Source organism: Suncus etruscus, chromosome 13 (genome assembly GCF_024139225.1).
Source record: "Suncus etruscus isolate mSunEtr1 chromosome 13, mSunEtr1.pri.cur, whole genome shotgun sequence".
Classification (NCBI taxonomy): domain Eukaryota; kingdom Metazoa; phylum Chordata; class Mammalia; order Eulipotyphla; family Soricidae; genus Suncus; species Suncus etruscus.
Window position 1 is genome coordinate 29,094,652 of NC_064860.1, and position 18,733 is coordinate 29,113,384.

The following is an 18,733-nucleotide window of genomic DNA, read 5'->3' on the forward strand; positions in this document are numbered from 1 at the left end:
TAGATGCCAAGGACAGGAGAGTGCATGCAGCTCTGGAGGTATGCCAATAGAGGACCAACCTGCACAAGTGGCAAAGAACCCACCTGAGAAGGAAAGTTTTTTTTACTAGTGTTTCAACTTTCTCAAGAATGAAAATGAGGAAAAGCAAAATGAGAAAGAAAACTGCTGCATCCATGAAAGAAGCAGCGTTCATTCTGAAGTGAAACTATTTCATAAGGGATTTAAAAAACTGCTCATTAAAAAACAGAAGTATGCTAGAGACCCTGATTTCCCAATACTGCTGCCTAATTCTCCAGAATTATTCTTCCCAAATACACACACAGGGTAGATTATTAGTGCTACCATTTTACAGAAGAAAAAAACAAGTCTCAGAAAAATGAAGTGCTTTGTCCTAAGCACAGAGCAAGCTTTTAGGTCAATATTCATCAACCTTTCATATAGAGAACATGCTTCCACGTCCTAGAATACTGAGTTTAAATCAATAAAAGTTCACAAACTATCCAAGGAAGATGACAGAAGCTGAGAAATCTCCAAAAGAATCATGTGGATACCCCACCTTGAGGTGATCTCTATACTTAATAAAAATGGTAGTTCTGGCAGGCATCAGGCTCTTCAGATGAGGTAGAAAACTGCCAGTTTACATGTGTTCCACTCTCAAAAAAATAAAAAAAAAGAGTCATGTGGACATCGTATTTCCTCAGCTGAAAATACCTTTTTTTTGTTTTGTTTTGTTTTTGTTTTTGGGCCACACTCAGGGGTTACTCCTGGTTATCTGCTCAGAAATAGCTCCTGGCAGGCATGGAGGATCATATGGGATGCCAGGATTCGAGCCAACCACCTTTGGTCCTAGATCAGCTGCTTGCAAGGCAAACGCCGTTGTGCTACCTCTCCGGCCCCTGAAAATGCCTTCTTAAACTCTGTGCTCATGGGTCACTCCTAGCAGTGATTAGGGAATTATTTGTGGTGCTAGGGATAGCAATGAGGGTCAATCTTGTGCAAAGCAAGCACCTTACTACTGTACTACCTTTCTAGCTCCTCCTTATGACTCTCAACAATAAATAAAAGTGACTTTATAACTTCACTGTGGCATGTTCAGATCTGCCTCCACAGGGCCTTCAGAGCTATGCCTCAAGTGCTTTAGATACCAGGTTTTAGAGACGGCACCAGAAATTGCACAGCACCTTTCATTATTCATTCTTGAAGACTGAAACCACAGTTCTCAGACTTATGAGAGACAGTGAGATTAATGGTCAAAATTTGAAAACAACCATGTGTTCAAAAACAAATGACTGGAAAAATAAACTATGGTACATATCACAATAGGATACTACTTGGCCATGAGAAAAGATAGTATCTTCTGCAATTTGCTGCTACATGGATGGGTCTATAGAGCACAAGCTGGGTAAAGTTAGAAAAACAGGGACAGATACAAAAGGATATCTCATCTGTGAGATATAACAAAAAACATAGTAGAGGATAACAAATACCCCAAAGCAATAGAAACTGAGAGCTGGCCTTTAGTAGGATGCAAACCATAGGAGAGAGAAGGAAGGGCAAGATAGCAAGGGGAATGGTGGGTTCCACAGTAGAGAGGTTATCATTCTGGAAGAGGGTGTCGAGCTGGAATGTGTTAGGCATTAAGCCATACAGTATGGTAAATCACTTAAAATAAAGTGTCTGTGGGAAGGAGTGAAATTGGGAAACTGGGGACATTGGTGAAGGGAAGTTGATGTTGGTGATAGGACTGGTACTAGAATACTGCAAACCCTGAAACACAGTAACGAATAACTTTGTAAACCAAATAGAAATGTAAAGTAAATTCAAAATAAAAAATAGGTAAAATTAAAATTACAACACAAGATAAAATATCTTCAGAGCATTTCTCAAACTTTAGGACATAAAATGTGTAATAGCACAGCAGTATGACATTTGCCTTGCACAGGCTGACCTAGGATGGACTTGGGTTCAATCTCTGGCATCCCACATGGTCCCCCAAGCCAAGAGCAATTTCTGAGTGGATAGTCAGGAGTAACCCCTGGCTCACTGAGTAATTCACTGTGTGAGGCCAAAAAAACAAAACAAAACAAAAAAAGATTAAAGATCTTGATAACAGACCTAAATTCCTGAATTGATTGGCTACTTTGAAATAAGGAAGAATATAGGTCCTATTCACTCTTCTCTTTCTAAAGGGATTTGTAGAGAGGGACAGATTATGGCATCTTCTGTTGCATTTCACTTTGAAAAATGCCAATCTTTTCTCAGTTCAATGAGACAGACAGATATAGACACAGAGGTAAAATGGTCCAAATGCCCAAAGTGGCTGCTATGTCCATCTTGTTCAGGGTGGGAGACAGATGGTAATGGAAAAGAAAAGGTCTGTCAGGAAAAAAGATAAAAGAACAAAAAAAAAAAAAGTCTGCCTAAACAGCTAATTTCCTCTGTTCTCCATGCCACCCTGAACCCTAAGCTGCGGGTTTGTTGGACCAGAATCTTTACTCTGTTCATGCACATGTCTCTTTAAAAGGAAAGAAATGGGAAGGTCATTAACTTTTAGGTCAAGAAAAGGCTTTTGCACATAAAGAGCATTAATTCTTTACTATCCTGCCAATCAAAGCATCATACTAGTTGGTGGATCAATCCTTGCTTGTCATAAGAATCAGTGATCACCTTTTCATTCTACAGTGTATACAGTGCCATTATACATAACATTCTTCTAGAGATTAAGATGTCAAGCGAGTACAATGCCCTATGGGACTTAGTCTGGGGTGAAGAGTTGGACGTTTGGAGTGCCTATGTGCTACTGGGAACAGAACAAGTGTTAGACACATACAAAGGCAAGAGTAATTCCTGTACTGTTTCTCTGGTCCCTATAGGACTTCTTAAAAAGTAGATGTAGATTAGATATAGATATAGATAAAAATATGAAGATATGTTAGGGACTGGGGACATAGTTCAGTGGTAGAGCACATTCAGGCATGACATGAGCGAGGGCTTAAACATTTAAAAAACATTAACTTAAACATTTAAAAAAGTAATGTCCAGTAAAGATCTACTTCACATACAATTTAAAAACAAAAAACAAATGGATTGAGCACAGAATACAGTGGAAGAGGAATCTAAATCCAAAAGTGTTATAAAAATTAAGAATTTATGTTGACTTTAAAGGACAGCAAGATTTTTTTTTCTTCTGAAAATTCTTTTAAATTTATTTAAAAAAATATATCACATAGTTGACACAATTGATCATAATAAATTTGTCTCAGGAAAAACAAAGGCAAAGTTATTAAAAAAAATAGAAAACTAACGAGATGGAAGAGAAAGAAAAGGTCCAATAGCAAGTATATTTTTGAAAATCATTGAATGACCAATTAACTTATTAAAGGCCCAGCAGAAGATTTAATAAGCTTTTCTTCTTCTCTCTCTCTCTCTCTCTCTCTTTTATTCTTTAAAGATAAGAGTTAAAGAAGTACAGTAAAAAATGGTGTTAGAGTGGCAATTGTTGTTTGCATAGGCCCAGCAAAATATGGGGGACATGGAAAGGAAAGCCTTGGTCTAAATACAAGGAGACCTTACCCCTAGAATTTTCTGGCATAAGACCAACACTAGGCTCCAGGCAAGGACAGCAAGATTTCTTTTTTTTTTTTTTGGTTTTTGGTTTTTGGGTCACACCCGGCAGTGCTCAGGGGTTACTCCTGGCTCTGTGCTCAGAAATTGCCCCTGGCAGGCCCAGAGGACCATATGGGATGCCGGGATTCGAACCACTGATTTTCTGCATGCTAGGCAAATGCCTTACCTCCATGCTATCTCTCCGGCCCCCCTAAGGACAGCAAGATTTATAAAAATAAATGGAGGGGTTCGATAATACAGATATCCTTTCCTTACACTTTGCTTACACGTGGTTGACCTGGGTTTGATCTCTGGCATCCTATATGAAATCCTGAATTAAACCAGGAGTAATTCCTGAGCACAAAGCAAGGAGTAACCTTTGAACATTACTTCTCTGGCCCAAAAACAAGGAAAAAGAAAAAAAAGAATGAAAAGAAAGGAAGGAAGGAAGGAAGGAAGGAAGGAAGGAAGGAAGGAAGGAAGGAAGGAAGGAAGGAAGGAAGGAAGGAAGGGAGGGAGGGAGGGAGGGAGGGAGGGAGGGAGGGAGGGAGGGAGGGAGGGAGGGAGGGAGGGAGGGAGGAAGGAAGGAGGAAGGAAGGAAGGAAGGAAGGAAGGAGAAAATAAAACAAAAATAAAATGGAATGAAATCTGAAAACTATTATGAGAAAGTGAGATCTAGTTTACAAAGCAATTATCCTATGTCTAGTTATGTGATTCCTACCAATAAAGTCAATAACGTTGATTATAAGGATTATGAAGATGTTTCAGGAAATAAAAGAACAGAGATTAAGGAAATCCACATGTAACTATACAGAACATATGAAAATATAGCTAATATGAAATGTTACAAGAAGGAAAAATATTTGGCAAAGAGAAGGAATTATGGAGCAGGTGACAGGTCTCTGCTGGGCCTCTAAAATGCCACAGCAGCAGGAATTTTAAGTGAACTGTCAAAAATTTGGGAAGGCCACAGTTATGAACAGGAATATGCTCTGTTCAAAGTGGAGGGAGGGAATCAATGATTGTGATGCTGGTAAGAGAAGAAAGAGCAAGACCCCATTTCTACGAGTAAGTCAATTAAACAATAGACTTACATGAAAAGAAGACCTGTGAGGTGACAGAAGGACAACAAAATTCAGGGGTCCAGAAGAACCTCAAATCACAAGGGTACAGGTTTTGCATGTAGCAGACCAGGGTTTGATGACCAGCACCAAAAAGACCAAAGACTTTTTTTGAAAAATCAATACATTACATTTTTTGAGAAATGTATGGTATTTGTAGAAACTAAGTTTCAAGTGCAGAGAAATATCTTTAATATGCAAATGCAACAAGTCTAGCAAGTAATGGAAAGCCTCAAGTATGACATTCTACATGAAAATGCCTTCTAATGACAAAACTGCACATCAGTCAGGCCGCCTGATTACCGAATAAGGGAGCCAGGTCATTATACCTGTAGTCCAGAGAGATAGTAAATAGCTTTTTCTGTTTTGTTTTTGTTTTTGGGTCACACCCAGCAGCGCTCAGGGTTTACTCCTGACTCCAGGCTCAGAAATCACTCCTGACAGGCTCGGGGACCATATGGGATGCCAGGATTCGAACCACTGTCCTTTTGCATCTTTAAAGCAAATGCCCTACTGCTGTGCTATCTCTCCAACCCAGTAAATCGCTTTTTTAAGCTAGACAGTCTCAATGTTCTGTCCAGGAAATTCTGACAAATACTGCTAAAAGCAAAATGGCTAACAAAATTGCTTCACTTGAAGTGTAAGCATTTTTGATGTATCTATCTATTCCCTCTGACAGAAGTACTAATAGGCAGAGGTGAGGTCAGGGAAGAGAGGAGAAGCAGAGGCCAGGAACAATGCATCAAGCAGAACATTACCACCTGGACAATTAATAGCTTGACTTTGGCAAAGCAATTAAGGATTCCACAGCTGACAATGCTCTGTCTTCATGGACCTATCATTTAATTACTGAAAATACATAATTACCTATTTAAGAATGCAAATGAGAATTAGCTCAAGAATTTAGGCTTTGGGAAGTTAAAACTGAGTTAGTTACTTACATGATATAATGAAAAAAGAATAAGGGGCCGGGCGGTGGCGCTGGAGGTAAGGTTCCTGCCTTGCCTGCGCTAACCTAGGACGGACCGCGGTTCGATCCCCCGGCGTCCCATATGGTCCCCCAAGAAGCCAGGAGCAACTTCTGAGCGCATAGCCAGGAGTAACCCCTGAGCGTCACAGGGTGTAGCCCAAAAACCAAAAAAAAAAAAAAAGAATAAAAAAAAGGCAAAGGAAATAGAGCTTTAAAATTTTTTATAGAAAGAACTTTGAAATGGCTGTGGGTAACCGCTCCCTGGTTCCCCTGAGCCACCCCAGACTTGCGGCCCGCCTGAACCCAGAACACACCATAACAGACTCATAATGTGAATGCTAATTTTGTTGTGGTGTGTCAAGGGCTTTGACCCTTTTGAACCTCCTCATGTGTGGTTGTCCTCGCATCATGAATGACTGTACCCTGGCTCCCCTGGACCACCACTCCCCTCTACCACATGCCACTGCCTGTCTCTTGAACCAAAAACACAACAATTTCTCTGCGGCAATTTCACCCCTTCAATCCCACTATCTCTCCTTGAACTCCACTAAGTATTACAGGTTTTGATATCTTGTCACAAATACCTCCATATTTACCTTCTTTTTTTTTCGGGCCACACCCATTTGATGCTCAGGGGTTACTCCTGGCTAAGTGCTCAGAACTTGCCCCTGGCTTCGGGGGACCATATGGGATGCCAGGGGATCGAACCGTGGTCCTTCCTTGGCTACCACTTGCAAGGCAGACACCTTACCTCTAGCGCCACCTCGCCGGCCCCCCATATCCTATGCAAACAGGATTATTAGATATTCAACTGCATGAACAACTGAAATAGCATTTTAGGGTGTAGAGATTGTTAGATTAACAGGTTATAAACAGTGTAGATGATAAGAAGTGTAACAATACACTGAAATAAAAACAAACAGTTCAGATCTCAGACAATTGGGAATCTGAAACTCAAATTACAGTGCCCACAAATCTTTAAGAACAATGACTAAACAAAAGAATGTACATGCCTTGGCAGTCAGGGGCATTAGTCCTGGCAAATCACTGAGCTCAAATAAAGCCTTAAGTCTCATTGGTAAAGAAGTCAATTCAGTACTCCATGCAATGGTCATGGAAATAAGGCAATCATTGGAAGAACAATTCAACCAACTGAAAGATGAACTGATCTGGTATTGAAAAGTTTATACAAATAAAGTTGAAGGAATTAAAAATTATAATAGCCAGTCATAACAATTCAACATGCAGAGAACCATATCAGTGATACTGAAGACAAAATACAGGCCCTTATCAAGTATGAAGTGACAGAGCCAGAGAGATAGCATTGAGGTAAGGTGTTTGCCTTTCATGCAGAAGGATGTGGTTTGAATCCTGGCATCCCATACGGTCCCCCGAGCCTGCCAGGGGTGATTTCTAAGCATAGAGCCAGGAGTAACCCCTGAGCGCTGATGGGTATGACCCAAAAACAAAAGAAAAAAAAAAGGTATGAAGTGACAAAAGAAAGAAATGAATGGAGGATAATGTAAGATTTGTCATAGATAATAGCAAGAGAAATAATTTTCAAATCATAGGAATAACAGAAGGAAAGGAAAAAAGGAAAGGAGAAGAACAGTTGAAAGAAGAAATAATCACTAAGAACTTTCCTGATATCTGGAGAAAGGCTCCTGCATAGATTCATGAGGCCTAAAGAGTCCAAAACAAAATAGACAAAACAACACCAAGACACATAGTAATTAAAATAGTAAAATCAAATGACAAAGACAGATTACTTAAAGCAGCAAAAGGAAACAAAATCCCTCAAGTATAAGGGAAACAACATAAGAATAGCAACAGATCTTCCTATGATATCTTAAAGCCAGGAAAGAATGAAATGACATATTCATAGTATTGAATGAAAAAAACTTAAAACCTAGACTTCACTACATGCAAAGCTATCATTTGAGAGAGGGACAAGAGCCTTTTCAAACAAACAAGAGCTGACAGCATTTGCAACAATGGAGCCAATCCTGCAAGAATTAAAGAAAGACCACATTAAAAGAAAAAGAAAAGAAAAACTCTTGCAAAAATAACTAGGTTCCACACACACATACAGAACAATGGCATCACAGCCATTTTTATTAATCTCTCTCAATGCCAATGGACTAAATTCACCTATAAAGAGCCACAGAGGGGGAAGAGGAAAAAGCCACTGGATAGCAGGATGTCTCAGGAAAGTAAATCCATCCACATACTGTCTACAGGAAATACATTTTAATTCACAGGATAAATACAGACTTAGAGTGAGGGGATGAAAAATAATCATATAAGCCATGGGAAAAAAAAAAGTTGTGATGACAATACTTATATTAGGCTAAAGAAGGTAATTAGAGACAGTGATAGAGACAACTTCTTGGTTAAGGGATCAATAGGTCAGGAAATACTAATCATCATTAACACTGATGCACCAAATTAAGACTTAGCAATGTTTATAAAGTTTGGCTAACAAACCTAAAGAAACACATTAGCAGAAACACTACTATTTTTAATATACGCCATTCTCACTGGTGTGAGATAATACTTCACTGTAGCTTTGATTTGGATTTCTCTAATGATAAATAATGCTGAGTACTGTTTCATTTGCCTACCAGCAACTCACTTGACTCCCACAGACAAGTCTGTTGTTCATTTCCTCTTCCAATTTTTTGATAGGGTTTAAAACATTTTTAATATTGATCTTTCTGAGCACTTTATTTTCTTATTTTTTTCTGAGTACTTTATATATCCTAAGTATAAAGTTTTTATCTAATGTGTTGAATGCAAATATTTTTTTCCCATTCAGTAAGCTGTCTTTTAGTTTACCTGTGTTTCTTTTGTCATGCAGAAACTCGTTAGCTTAATGTAGCCTCACTTCTTTATTTTATTGCCTTTTCCAGTGCTATCAGATAGATGACTGATGACACTGTTGAGATCCAAGTCTTGAAGCATTCTACCTATATTTTCCTCAATGTACTTTATATAGTTTCTGGTCATATCTCAGTCTTTGATCCACTTTGAACCGACTTTTGTGTAAATTGTGAAATATAGATCCACTTACACGTAGTTAGTTATGAGGTATATTATATTGATTGACTTGCATATATTAAACCAGCCTTGCATCCCTGGGAATATAAGGTCATCGTATATAACTTTCTTGACAAGTTGTTAGATTTTATTTGCTAGTATTTTGTTAAGGATCTTTACATCTGTGTGTTCATCAAAGATATCAGCCTGAAATTATCTTTTTTTGTTGAAGGGGCTATCTTTACTCTATGTTCTTAACTTCTTTATCGAAAGTTAACTGTCTAGTACTGTAATAATACCCAGAGATAATAGAGATAAGGGCTGGAAGGACTGGCCCACGATATGAAGCTTACCACAAAGAGTGGTGAGTGCAGTTAGAGAAATAACTACACTAGCAACTATCATGACAATGGTAGTGAGAGAAATAGAATGCCTGTCTTGAATACAGGTAAGGGTTGGGGGAGGAAGGAGATGGGTACCTTTGGTGGTAAGAAGGTTGCACTGGTGAAGGGGTGTTTTCTTTTTTATAATTGAAACCCAACTACATATATGTTTGTAATCATGGTACTTAAATATATTATTAAAAATTAACTGTCCATATATATATATATAGTATTTTATCCTTGACTATTAAATTCTGGCCTATTGATCAGAGAGACTATCTTTATTCCAGTACCATGCAGTTTTCATCACTATAGTTTTGTAATACAGTTCCAAATTCAGAGCTTAGAGAAAAGAAGGACAGAAAAGAAAAAGAAATCAAGGTAGAAAGGAGCCGGAGAGATAGCACAGCGGTAGGGCATTTGCCTTGCAAGCAGTCGACCCACCCAGGACCAATGGTGGTTCAAATCCCAGCATCCCATATGGTCCTCTGTGCCTGCCAGGAGCGATTTCTGAGCACAGAGCCAGGAATAACCATGAGAGCCAATGGGTGTGGCCCAAAAACCAAACCAAACCAAAACAAAAAAATCATAAAAAAAATAAGGTAGAAAGGAGGAAGTTGAGAAAGAGAAGTAATGGGAGAATAGGGATCTGAATTTCCATGACACTGATGATTTGGGAGTGTGGTATAGTGATATGATCCAAAGCACAGACTCAATAAAACTGAAAACATAACCATAAGATCAACCACCAAATTGCCTGTCAAGGTGGCAGACAGGGTTGGGTGGGGGGGGTGATGGAGTATGGGAACACTAGTGATGGACACTGTGGTGGGATTGGTGTTGAAATATTACATGCCTAAAACTCAATCATGGATAATTTTGTTAATCACTGTACTTAAATTACATAAAATCACTTTTTAAAAGAGAAAGCTCTTTGAAATTAAAGAAGAGGGTACATGGTATAATGAATAGTTTTTTCTTATTTCATAATCAATTAATAGTGAAAACAATGGAATAATATGTTACATTGGGAATTACTTTGCTGTTTTTCTTTATTCTTTTAAAAAATTAACTACTCTAAAAAGTACTCTCATGAAAGTTAGGATTCTTTTACATTTGTCCTTAAAAAGTCAGAAATCTTCAAGGACTGGGTAAGCTTATCTAAGTCTGAATCTTCAAAATGTTATATAAAAGTAACAATAATAAGGGCTGGAGAGATAGCATGGAGGTAGAGTGTTTGCCTTGCATGCAGAAGAATGGTGATTCGAATCCCGGCATCCCATATGGTCCCCTGTGCCTGCCAGGGGCGATTTCTGAGCATAGAGCCAGGAGTAATCCCTGAGCGCTGCCGGGTGTGACCCCCAAAAAACCCAAAACCAAAACAAAAACAAAAACAAAAAAGTAACAATAATAATAACTTTCTTAATTAACTGGTTAAAATCATTAGCTGTGTGCATTTTTCTGTGTATATATTACATATCAATAAAACTTAAACAGAAGAACCTCATTAGTTAAAACATAATAAGACTGCCCCAAATAAATACTGAAAAAGATAATGTTTTGGCAAAAAACAGACAATGCCTAGATAAAGCTAATGTAATGCTCTCTTCATAAGCCCCAAATAATGTCATTGATGGCTAATCTTCCCATGGTTACATGTACTCTACTACTAGCTGACAACTGCCAGAAATAAGTGACTTAAAAAGCAAAAATCATACTAGAAAATGATCCTACTCCTCCTATCAAAAAAAATGAAAGCTTTCAATATTGCATGTTTGGGGTATGCTTTCAGTACTGCATATTTGGGGTGGGGGGCTTCCCATTTAGCAACCTAATTCTTCCAATGCTGGTGATCATCACCTGGGCTATTTCAGGTCTGACCTGAAATTTCATCTAACTATCACTCTGATGTATGGGAATAAAATGAACTCTTTATTCAAGCTGATGTATTAGTGTATACAAATGCTTACCTCTTTGACGCTATGTGTTACTGCCCATATTAGAAAAACTCTGGACATCACCTGGAAAGAGGTCAGGACAACAGAAGATGGAACAATTCCTGAAATAAATGTTAAGATGGATAAATAAATACCATACTAAGTTTTGAAAAGTGATTAAATTTTCTAAATAATTTTCTAAAACTGAGTCTTATCGCTCTATTACATTTTACAGTAAAAACTAAGACATTATTAATTATAATATTAATAAAAATTCATAACCATGATACCTTGTACCCTAAATATTTTTTAAAACCTCACAAACCAAAGGCAATGTGTCTTAGAGTTATCATATAGATAGAGCAAATAAAACTACTACTTGACCTTTAAAATTAGAGACTATTAATTTTATGAGGGGCAGGAGCAATAGTTTAGTGGATAGGGCATTTGCTTTGCATGCGGACTACCTGGGCTCAATCCCTGGTCCCCCAAACAGTGTTGTCAGTTGTAACCCCTGAGCACTGTTTGGTGTGCCCTCCCAAACATACATTCTCTGTTAATGGGGTGAATCTGTTAATTAGGTGAATATGAAAGGCTTAATTAAATCAACCATTTTTACATAAAATCAAAGTTAGATGCACCTGAGCATTATCTGTGACATAGATTTGATGGGTAAATGGGTAGTAAGATTGAAGTTTGCTGGATTTCTTTAAAAACAAGTTTCTTTCTACCTGTCTCATACACCAAGCATTGGTACATTGCTCAGAATACACCAGCATTCTCTTGATGGCCAAGCTGTAACACTAGTGTTTTCTTGAATTATTCTACATAATTAATTTTCTGCTAAGTTAAAATTTCTCTGACCTCCTCTCTCCTCAATTTCTGTAAACACAACCACTACTTCAAGAGAAGCTACCACCGTTATATAAAATCCCTGCCTTCATTAATTCATTATCTGTAAACATTTTCTTTCAAGGAATTCTTCTAAAAATTAATTTGGGGCCTGACCAATAGCACAATGGTAGGGTATTTGCCTTGCATGTGACCAACTCAGGACTGACTCAGGTTCGATGCCCAGCATCCTATAAGGTCCTCCAAGTCCGCCAGGAGTGATTACTGAAAGAAGAGTCAGGAGTAATCCCTGAGTGCCAAAAGGTGTGACCCCAAAACCAAAAATAAATAAATAAAATTCATTAATAAAAGTTAAACATTTTAAATTAATTTTGGAAGAAGAAGCATGATGGCGGTTTGAAAGTAAGGACACTATTGAAGGGAAGGTGACACTGGTGGTAGGATTGATTTTTGAACATTCAATGCCTAAAATGACTGTGTCACAACGACTTGGTACATTACAGCGTTATTTAAAAAAAAAAAAAAAAGATATGGTACAAGAGTTAACGCTTTGTGCCTTGCATGCAATCCCAGATAGAATTTCAGGATTACCCAAACATGGACAGGAGACACTTGAGTATAGCAACTCGTATATTCAGGAGCAAGCCCTGTCTCCACTCCCTAAAAAAATGGCAGGATAGGACTATTCACTCTTTAGCAAGATTAAGATATATGACAAACATATAGGTACACTGTAAGAAGAATAAAGCATGCATTAGATCTAGGGGGAAATGCAAAATTAAAGCACCTAAAAGGAAGACAATTATGGAAAGCAAATACAAGCAATAACAATACTATAAAAGGATTGTCATTCTTATCCCCAAAGTAGAAAATCCAATATATGGAACAGATAAACTATTCAAGAATATAATACAAGAAAATTTCCTGTAATGAACAAATCATGCTGAAAGAATCCATCATGTTCCAGAAAGCAACAATCACAATGAATGACTAAAACAGACATTTCTTTGTTACAAAAATAAAACTTCTGGATGGCAGCTATGGGATGTGACCTACTTTTACTTTCTTATATTTAAATATTTTAAGTACATATCAAGCATGCATACAGACACACATAAGCATGTATGTGTTGCAGAAAATGCTCCCTGAAATTATGCCTATCATATACAATTAGTTTACTGATAAAATATATTCCTAACCAGATATTAAATAATTGGCATCAAAAAGATAATTTCCAACTGAAATAATTCTAATCTGAAATAGTAATTTTCTTTCTTTCTTTTTCTTTTCTTTCTTTCTTTCTTCCTTTCTTTCTTTCTTTCCTTTCTTTCTTCCTTCCTTCCTTCCTTTCTTTCTTTTTCTTTCTTTCTTTCTTTCTTTCTTTCTCTTTCTCTCTCTCTTTCTTTCTTTCTTTCTCTTTCTCTCTTTCTCTCTCTCTCTCTCTCTCTTTCTTTCTTTCTTTCTTTCTTTCTTTCTTTCTTTCTTTCTTTCTTTCTTTCTTTCTTTCTGGAATTTTCTTAAAATACTTTCACCTAGAACAAGCTGATTTGGGGTACACAGGAAATAATTTTGGCCAAAAAGAAGAGAGGAGTGGGAGTGAAGGAGTAAAAGATGGTGATTGGCTTTTTTCTTTTTTCAAAAAGATGGGCAGTTGGAGAAGTCACTTTTCTTTTATCCCTCCAGAAAGAAAATTGGCCAGGTCTCTCAGGGTATAGTAATGCAACCCCCAGAAAGCAATTTTCAATATATTTCACACAATCGCACTAAGGTTATTGAGCTCTGACAAAAGAACTGATTTCATGTGTTGAAATCAATAACAAAATTACAGCATTTAAATAAGCTCTATATTTGAGTTTGGCCTTTCTGAAAGATGTATTGAACTAAAAGAGGGCATTATATTTTCTTTGTGCCAAAAAGCATCATGAAATTAAGTGCACTCCTGCTTATTTTTCATAAAACTGAAATGGATATACAGGGAAAAATGTATGAAGTCAAGTACAATAATACCTCACAAGTCTGGCACTGGGAAGAATACAAAGTTTAAATGAAAACTTTTCCCTGGAAGTGACAAAACTTAAAATACAGTCATGCTTTCTAAACTGAGGAGAGTTCACTCTGCATATAACAATCAGTGTTCTTATACTCAACAATATGAATGCAACCCAGAAAGGACAGAACACCGGAGGGTAGACAATTACAGCCAGTCACTTGAGTATGAAATGTGTGTACTAGACTGAAGTTTTCTGGATTTTTACCATCACTGAGAGGGATTTCACTGTTCAAAAATACAGGTCTTCAATGAGCGCCAACTATCTCATGTGTCATTCAACTGAACAAAGCATCAACACTATAACACTGAAGGAAAAGTGACTCTATTGGACTCACTGAGTCACACCAGATTGTCATTGAACAATTTAAGTTATTTCTCACTGGATGTTATACCCACATAAGCAATTTAACTTTCAGAGAGTCTCTGGATAGATACATCATAGTTTACCAATTTTCCCTAAAATCTGGAGGAAAGAGTCATCTGTATATTAAAACATGGAAGTTAATTCAACTATTTCTGATTTATCTTGCTAGTCCCCCTGTACTATAGTCCTCTAGAGTGGAACTATATTATATTCTTCATCAATATTAGAAAAACTTTATGAGAACATCTTGAAACCATAGGAGAAATTCCTAAATGGATATGAAAAGGCCAATGCATTTGTTCCGGGCAGAACACTACCTTGGCTCTGAGAGAAAACAATTCAAAGGCATAATTTAGATCCATGAAAGAAACAGAACCTTGGGGCTCAGTTTTTTGAGCCAGACCCTTATGTTAAATGGCTCTAACTACCAAAGCAGTTTCTAATTTACTGGATATTCTTTATAATTTTTTTTTCCTGTTGTCTGTTTCAGATGATCAAATATAATAAAAAGTATCTTCCAATATCAATTTTTCTTTACCACTTTATAGAAATTCTTTTTATTTTCGGTTTTTGAACCATACTTGGGTCTATGCTCAGAGTCAATCCATAAGCAGTGCTGGGACTAGAGAATGAACCAGAGTCAACCATGTATAGGGCAAGTGTCTTATCCTCTGTACTACTTTCTTGGCCCTTAACTAAGGTTCTATCATGTAAAAAGTAGCCATAAACTGGCATCAAGAGAGGGTTCCATATGCCTGACTTTTTTCCATGAGCTTATCAAATATCCAGCTTTTAATTTACTTTGTGATCCTTCCTCTTTGTAGGTAAAGTTACTAAAAGTCTAAATGAGCACAAAAATATAAGCATGAAAAAAAATGACACTTCTAAGTTTTCTGGAGATAACATTTTGAAAATGATTACAATAAAAAATATAAGAAGCATTTCTCTCTCTCTCTCTCTCTCTCTCTGGAGATAACATTTTGAAAATGATTACAATAAAAATATAAGAAGCATTTCTCTCTCTCTCTCTCTCTCTCTCTCTCTCTCTCTCTCTCTCTCTCTTTAGTTTTTGGGTCACACCTGGCAGCGCTCAAGGGTTACTCCTAGCTCTACGCTCAGAAATCGCTCCTGGCAGGTGCGAGGGACCATATGGGATGCCGGGATTCGAACCACTGTCCTTCTGCATGGAAGGCAAACGCCTTACCTCCATGCTATCTTTAAAATAAGTCAATTATAAGTCATATAATTCCCTTTGTACTATAGTTATGGTTTCAACAGAATTGTCATAGAACTAATTTTATTTCTTATAAATAAAATAAATGTATCATGCTGGAGTGACAGTACAGTGTGCAGGGCACTTGCCTTATAGGAGAACAACCTAAACTCAATCCTCAGTATCCCATATGGTCCCATGCACCACCAGGGATAATCCCTACATGCAGAGCCAGGGAAAGCCCTTAGCATCCCCAGATAGTGCCCCAAAAGAAACAAAAATCATCACGTTATTAACCCTAGTTCCTCATGAGTCTCATGGCCAGTTCAGCTGGTCTGTAACAAAGGCATGAGGATGTGGTACTGCTCTGCCCTATGGTGATGGGGATCAATCAGGTCACCCCCTCCAGAAATGCTCAGGGACCTCCAGGAACACACATCAGAGGACCTAGTGGTGCCAAGGATCAAACCAGGGTCAACTACATGTAATGCATGTATCTTATTTTATTATTTTTTATTGATCACAGAATGCTAGGTATTTTAGAGCAGACTATTCATTACAACTTGTTATATGGATGTTATATATGTTATATGTTATATGTTATATGGCTCCCATATATTTTTTTGGTAAAACTATACCATAAGCTCTTGAAATGCATAAAGGAAGAAAGAGACTTAGTAGAACTCAAGTCCAAATAAAATTCATAGTTGTATTTACATAACTTTATTTACAGTTACTTTTTTCTAACGTATGTTAACAATACATAATTACCCAACCCCAGCATCCTGAAGTGTGAACAAATAAAAAATTATAGCTATATTCTTAAAATTAGAAATTGTAGATGAAAATATAAACAAAGGACTCACATCAAAGACTGGGTGTCTATACATAAGCAGACCATGGTTGAGAATGTAGTAATAAAAATTTTAAATGGCGGGGCCGGGTAGGTGGCGCTGGAGGTAAGGTGTCTGCCTTGCAAGCGCTAGCCAAGGAATGACCGTGGTTCGATCCCCCGGCGTCCCATATGGTCCCCCCCAAGCCAGGGGCGATTTCTGAGCACATAGCCAGGAGTAACCCCTGAGCGTCAACCGGGTGTGGCCCAAAAACCAAAAAAAAAAAAAAAATTTTAAATGGCAACCACCTAACCATTCTCTATTAAGGGAGACATAATAGTACAGAAAATTCAATAAAATGTTTCATAATAATTAAAAGCACCAGCAAATGAATGCAAGAGAAAATCTGAAACAACTTTTCATATCATAAAACAAGGACATGGGCCAGAAAAATTAGTAAAGTAGTTAAGGTAATTAATTGCTTTGCACACAGCTGTGACAATGGTTTGAATCCCCCATATAAAATATGGTTTCCTGAGCACTACTAGAGGTCACTCCTGAGGACAGAACCAGGAATAGTCTCCATGTGTGGGCCCCAAACCAACCAAACAAAAGAAAACCAAGGACATTAGGGGACAGGAAGGAAGTTCATCCTTAGCATCAATGAGGCTCCAAGAGATATACACACAGAGACACACACACAAAATTATCAAAGATGACTTGGGGGTCATACCAATGACAATGTAAAGATACTGCCATCAGCCCCCCAAAAGAACCAAAGTAAGCATTATAAAGAAGAGATACAATAAATGGATATACATTAGACATTAAAATTGATGAATTCAAATGGAAAGATAGCACAGTAGTAGGGTGCTTGCCTTGCATGTGGCCAACTCAGGATGGACCTGTGTTCGATTCCCAGCATCCCATATGGTCCCCCGAGCTTGCCAGCAGTGATTTCTGAGCACAGAGCCAGGAGTAACCACTGAGTGCCTCTGGGTGTGGCCCAAAAAACAAACAAACAAAAAATTGATGGATTCATGATCAAATAAAAAGCAGTCCCCTCATTGTCCTTCCTGTGGTCCAAGAGTGGTTGTATTGAGTGTATATGTGTGTATCAGAGTCCATCATTATTGGGGCTTGCCTGAGTCAGGAAAAATCACATGATTCACATCTCTCATTCTACAGGAAGAAAAGGCTGGATAAAGCAACAGGAAACATAAGCTCTGTTATGCTCAGGGATTACTCCTGGCTCTTCACTCAGGAATTACCCATGGCAGTAGTACATGAAACCGCAGTTAGCTGTGTGCAAGGCAAGGGCCCTATATATTGTGCTATCTCTCTAGCTATATTGTTGTGTTTTAAATTACAACATGTAGCTCACTGACAGAGAACATGCTAATATGCATAAGTTCAACTTGGTGTTGAATCCAATTACCCCACCCCTATATACACACACTATTCTGACTTGTCCTCAGATCTATCTTCCAATATTCTCTAAAAATTGGAACCATTTGGAGCTGGGGCGGTAGCACAAGTGGTGGGGCATTTGCCTTGCATGAGCTAACCTAGGACAGATCGTGATTAGATCCCCCAGTGTCCCATATGGTCCTCCAAGCCAAGGGCGATTTCTGGGCACATAGCCAGGAGTAACCCCTGAGTGTCATCAGGTGTGACCCAAAAAGCAAAAAAAAAAAAAAAAAAAAAGGAACCTTTTACTTTTCATAATGAAGCAGTCTTGTTAGTCAGAGTCAGTCTGACATAGCAAAGAGCATACCAGACTATTGGGAAGGGCTGTCTTCCTGGGTGAAAACCAAACCTTACTATTTCTGAGGATCAGAAGTCCCATTCTGCCCACTTATTTAATCAACAATGGGAAGCACTGAGAAAGAGAAAAGGAAAGAAAGAGAGGCCTTCATTTCCCAGACCTAGAATGGTGACTATAGGATAAAGAGGAAGTGTTGGAAACTTTGCAGGCTGATTTTAAACAATGACAGATCTTAGCCCGGTAGGTTCAGGAAGGTCTTGCAGTCACCTGTAACAGTTAGGATCCACAAACTGGCAATCCACACACAATCCGAATATCCCAGGAGTAAAGCTCAACAGTTTTGACCAACTGTAGAGGGCGGAGCCTCCAACCTATCGAGAAACCCCTTTAGGCCTCAGGGATCCAGCACCTCCATGCAGCACAGGAATGGGGTCAGTGATGTATTTGTGATGCCATGAAGGCAAAGATAGTGAGGGGACAGTTTACTCACAGGAGATGGTGCACAACCCTGCTCAAACAGTACACCCAGGTTTGAGGCTGACAGCCCCAAGTTCTTTCACTGACTATGCGGTCCTTCCACCCACCTGTTTAAAAGGA

At 38.1% G+C, this 18,733-nt stretch overlaps 1 protein-coding gene across 1 annotated transcript in view; it reads right to left on the minus strand.

Annotated features, from left to right (window-relative positions):
* The window catches only part of HACD2 (3-hydroxyacyl-CoA dehydratase 2), a 93,838-nt gene that overhangs the window by 30,220 nt on the left and 44,885 nt on the right, over positions 1-18,733 (minus strand). Inside the window, exon 4 of the mRNA XM_049785932.1 lies at positions 11,090-11,178. Coding sequence (XP_049641889.1) covers positions 11,090-11,178 — 89 coding nt within the window. The remainder of the gene's footprint in view (positions 1-11,089; positions 11,179-18,733) is intronic.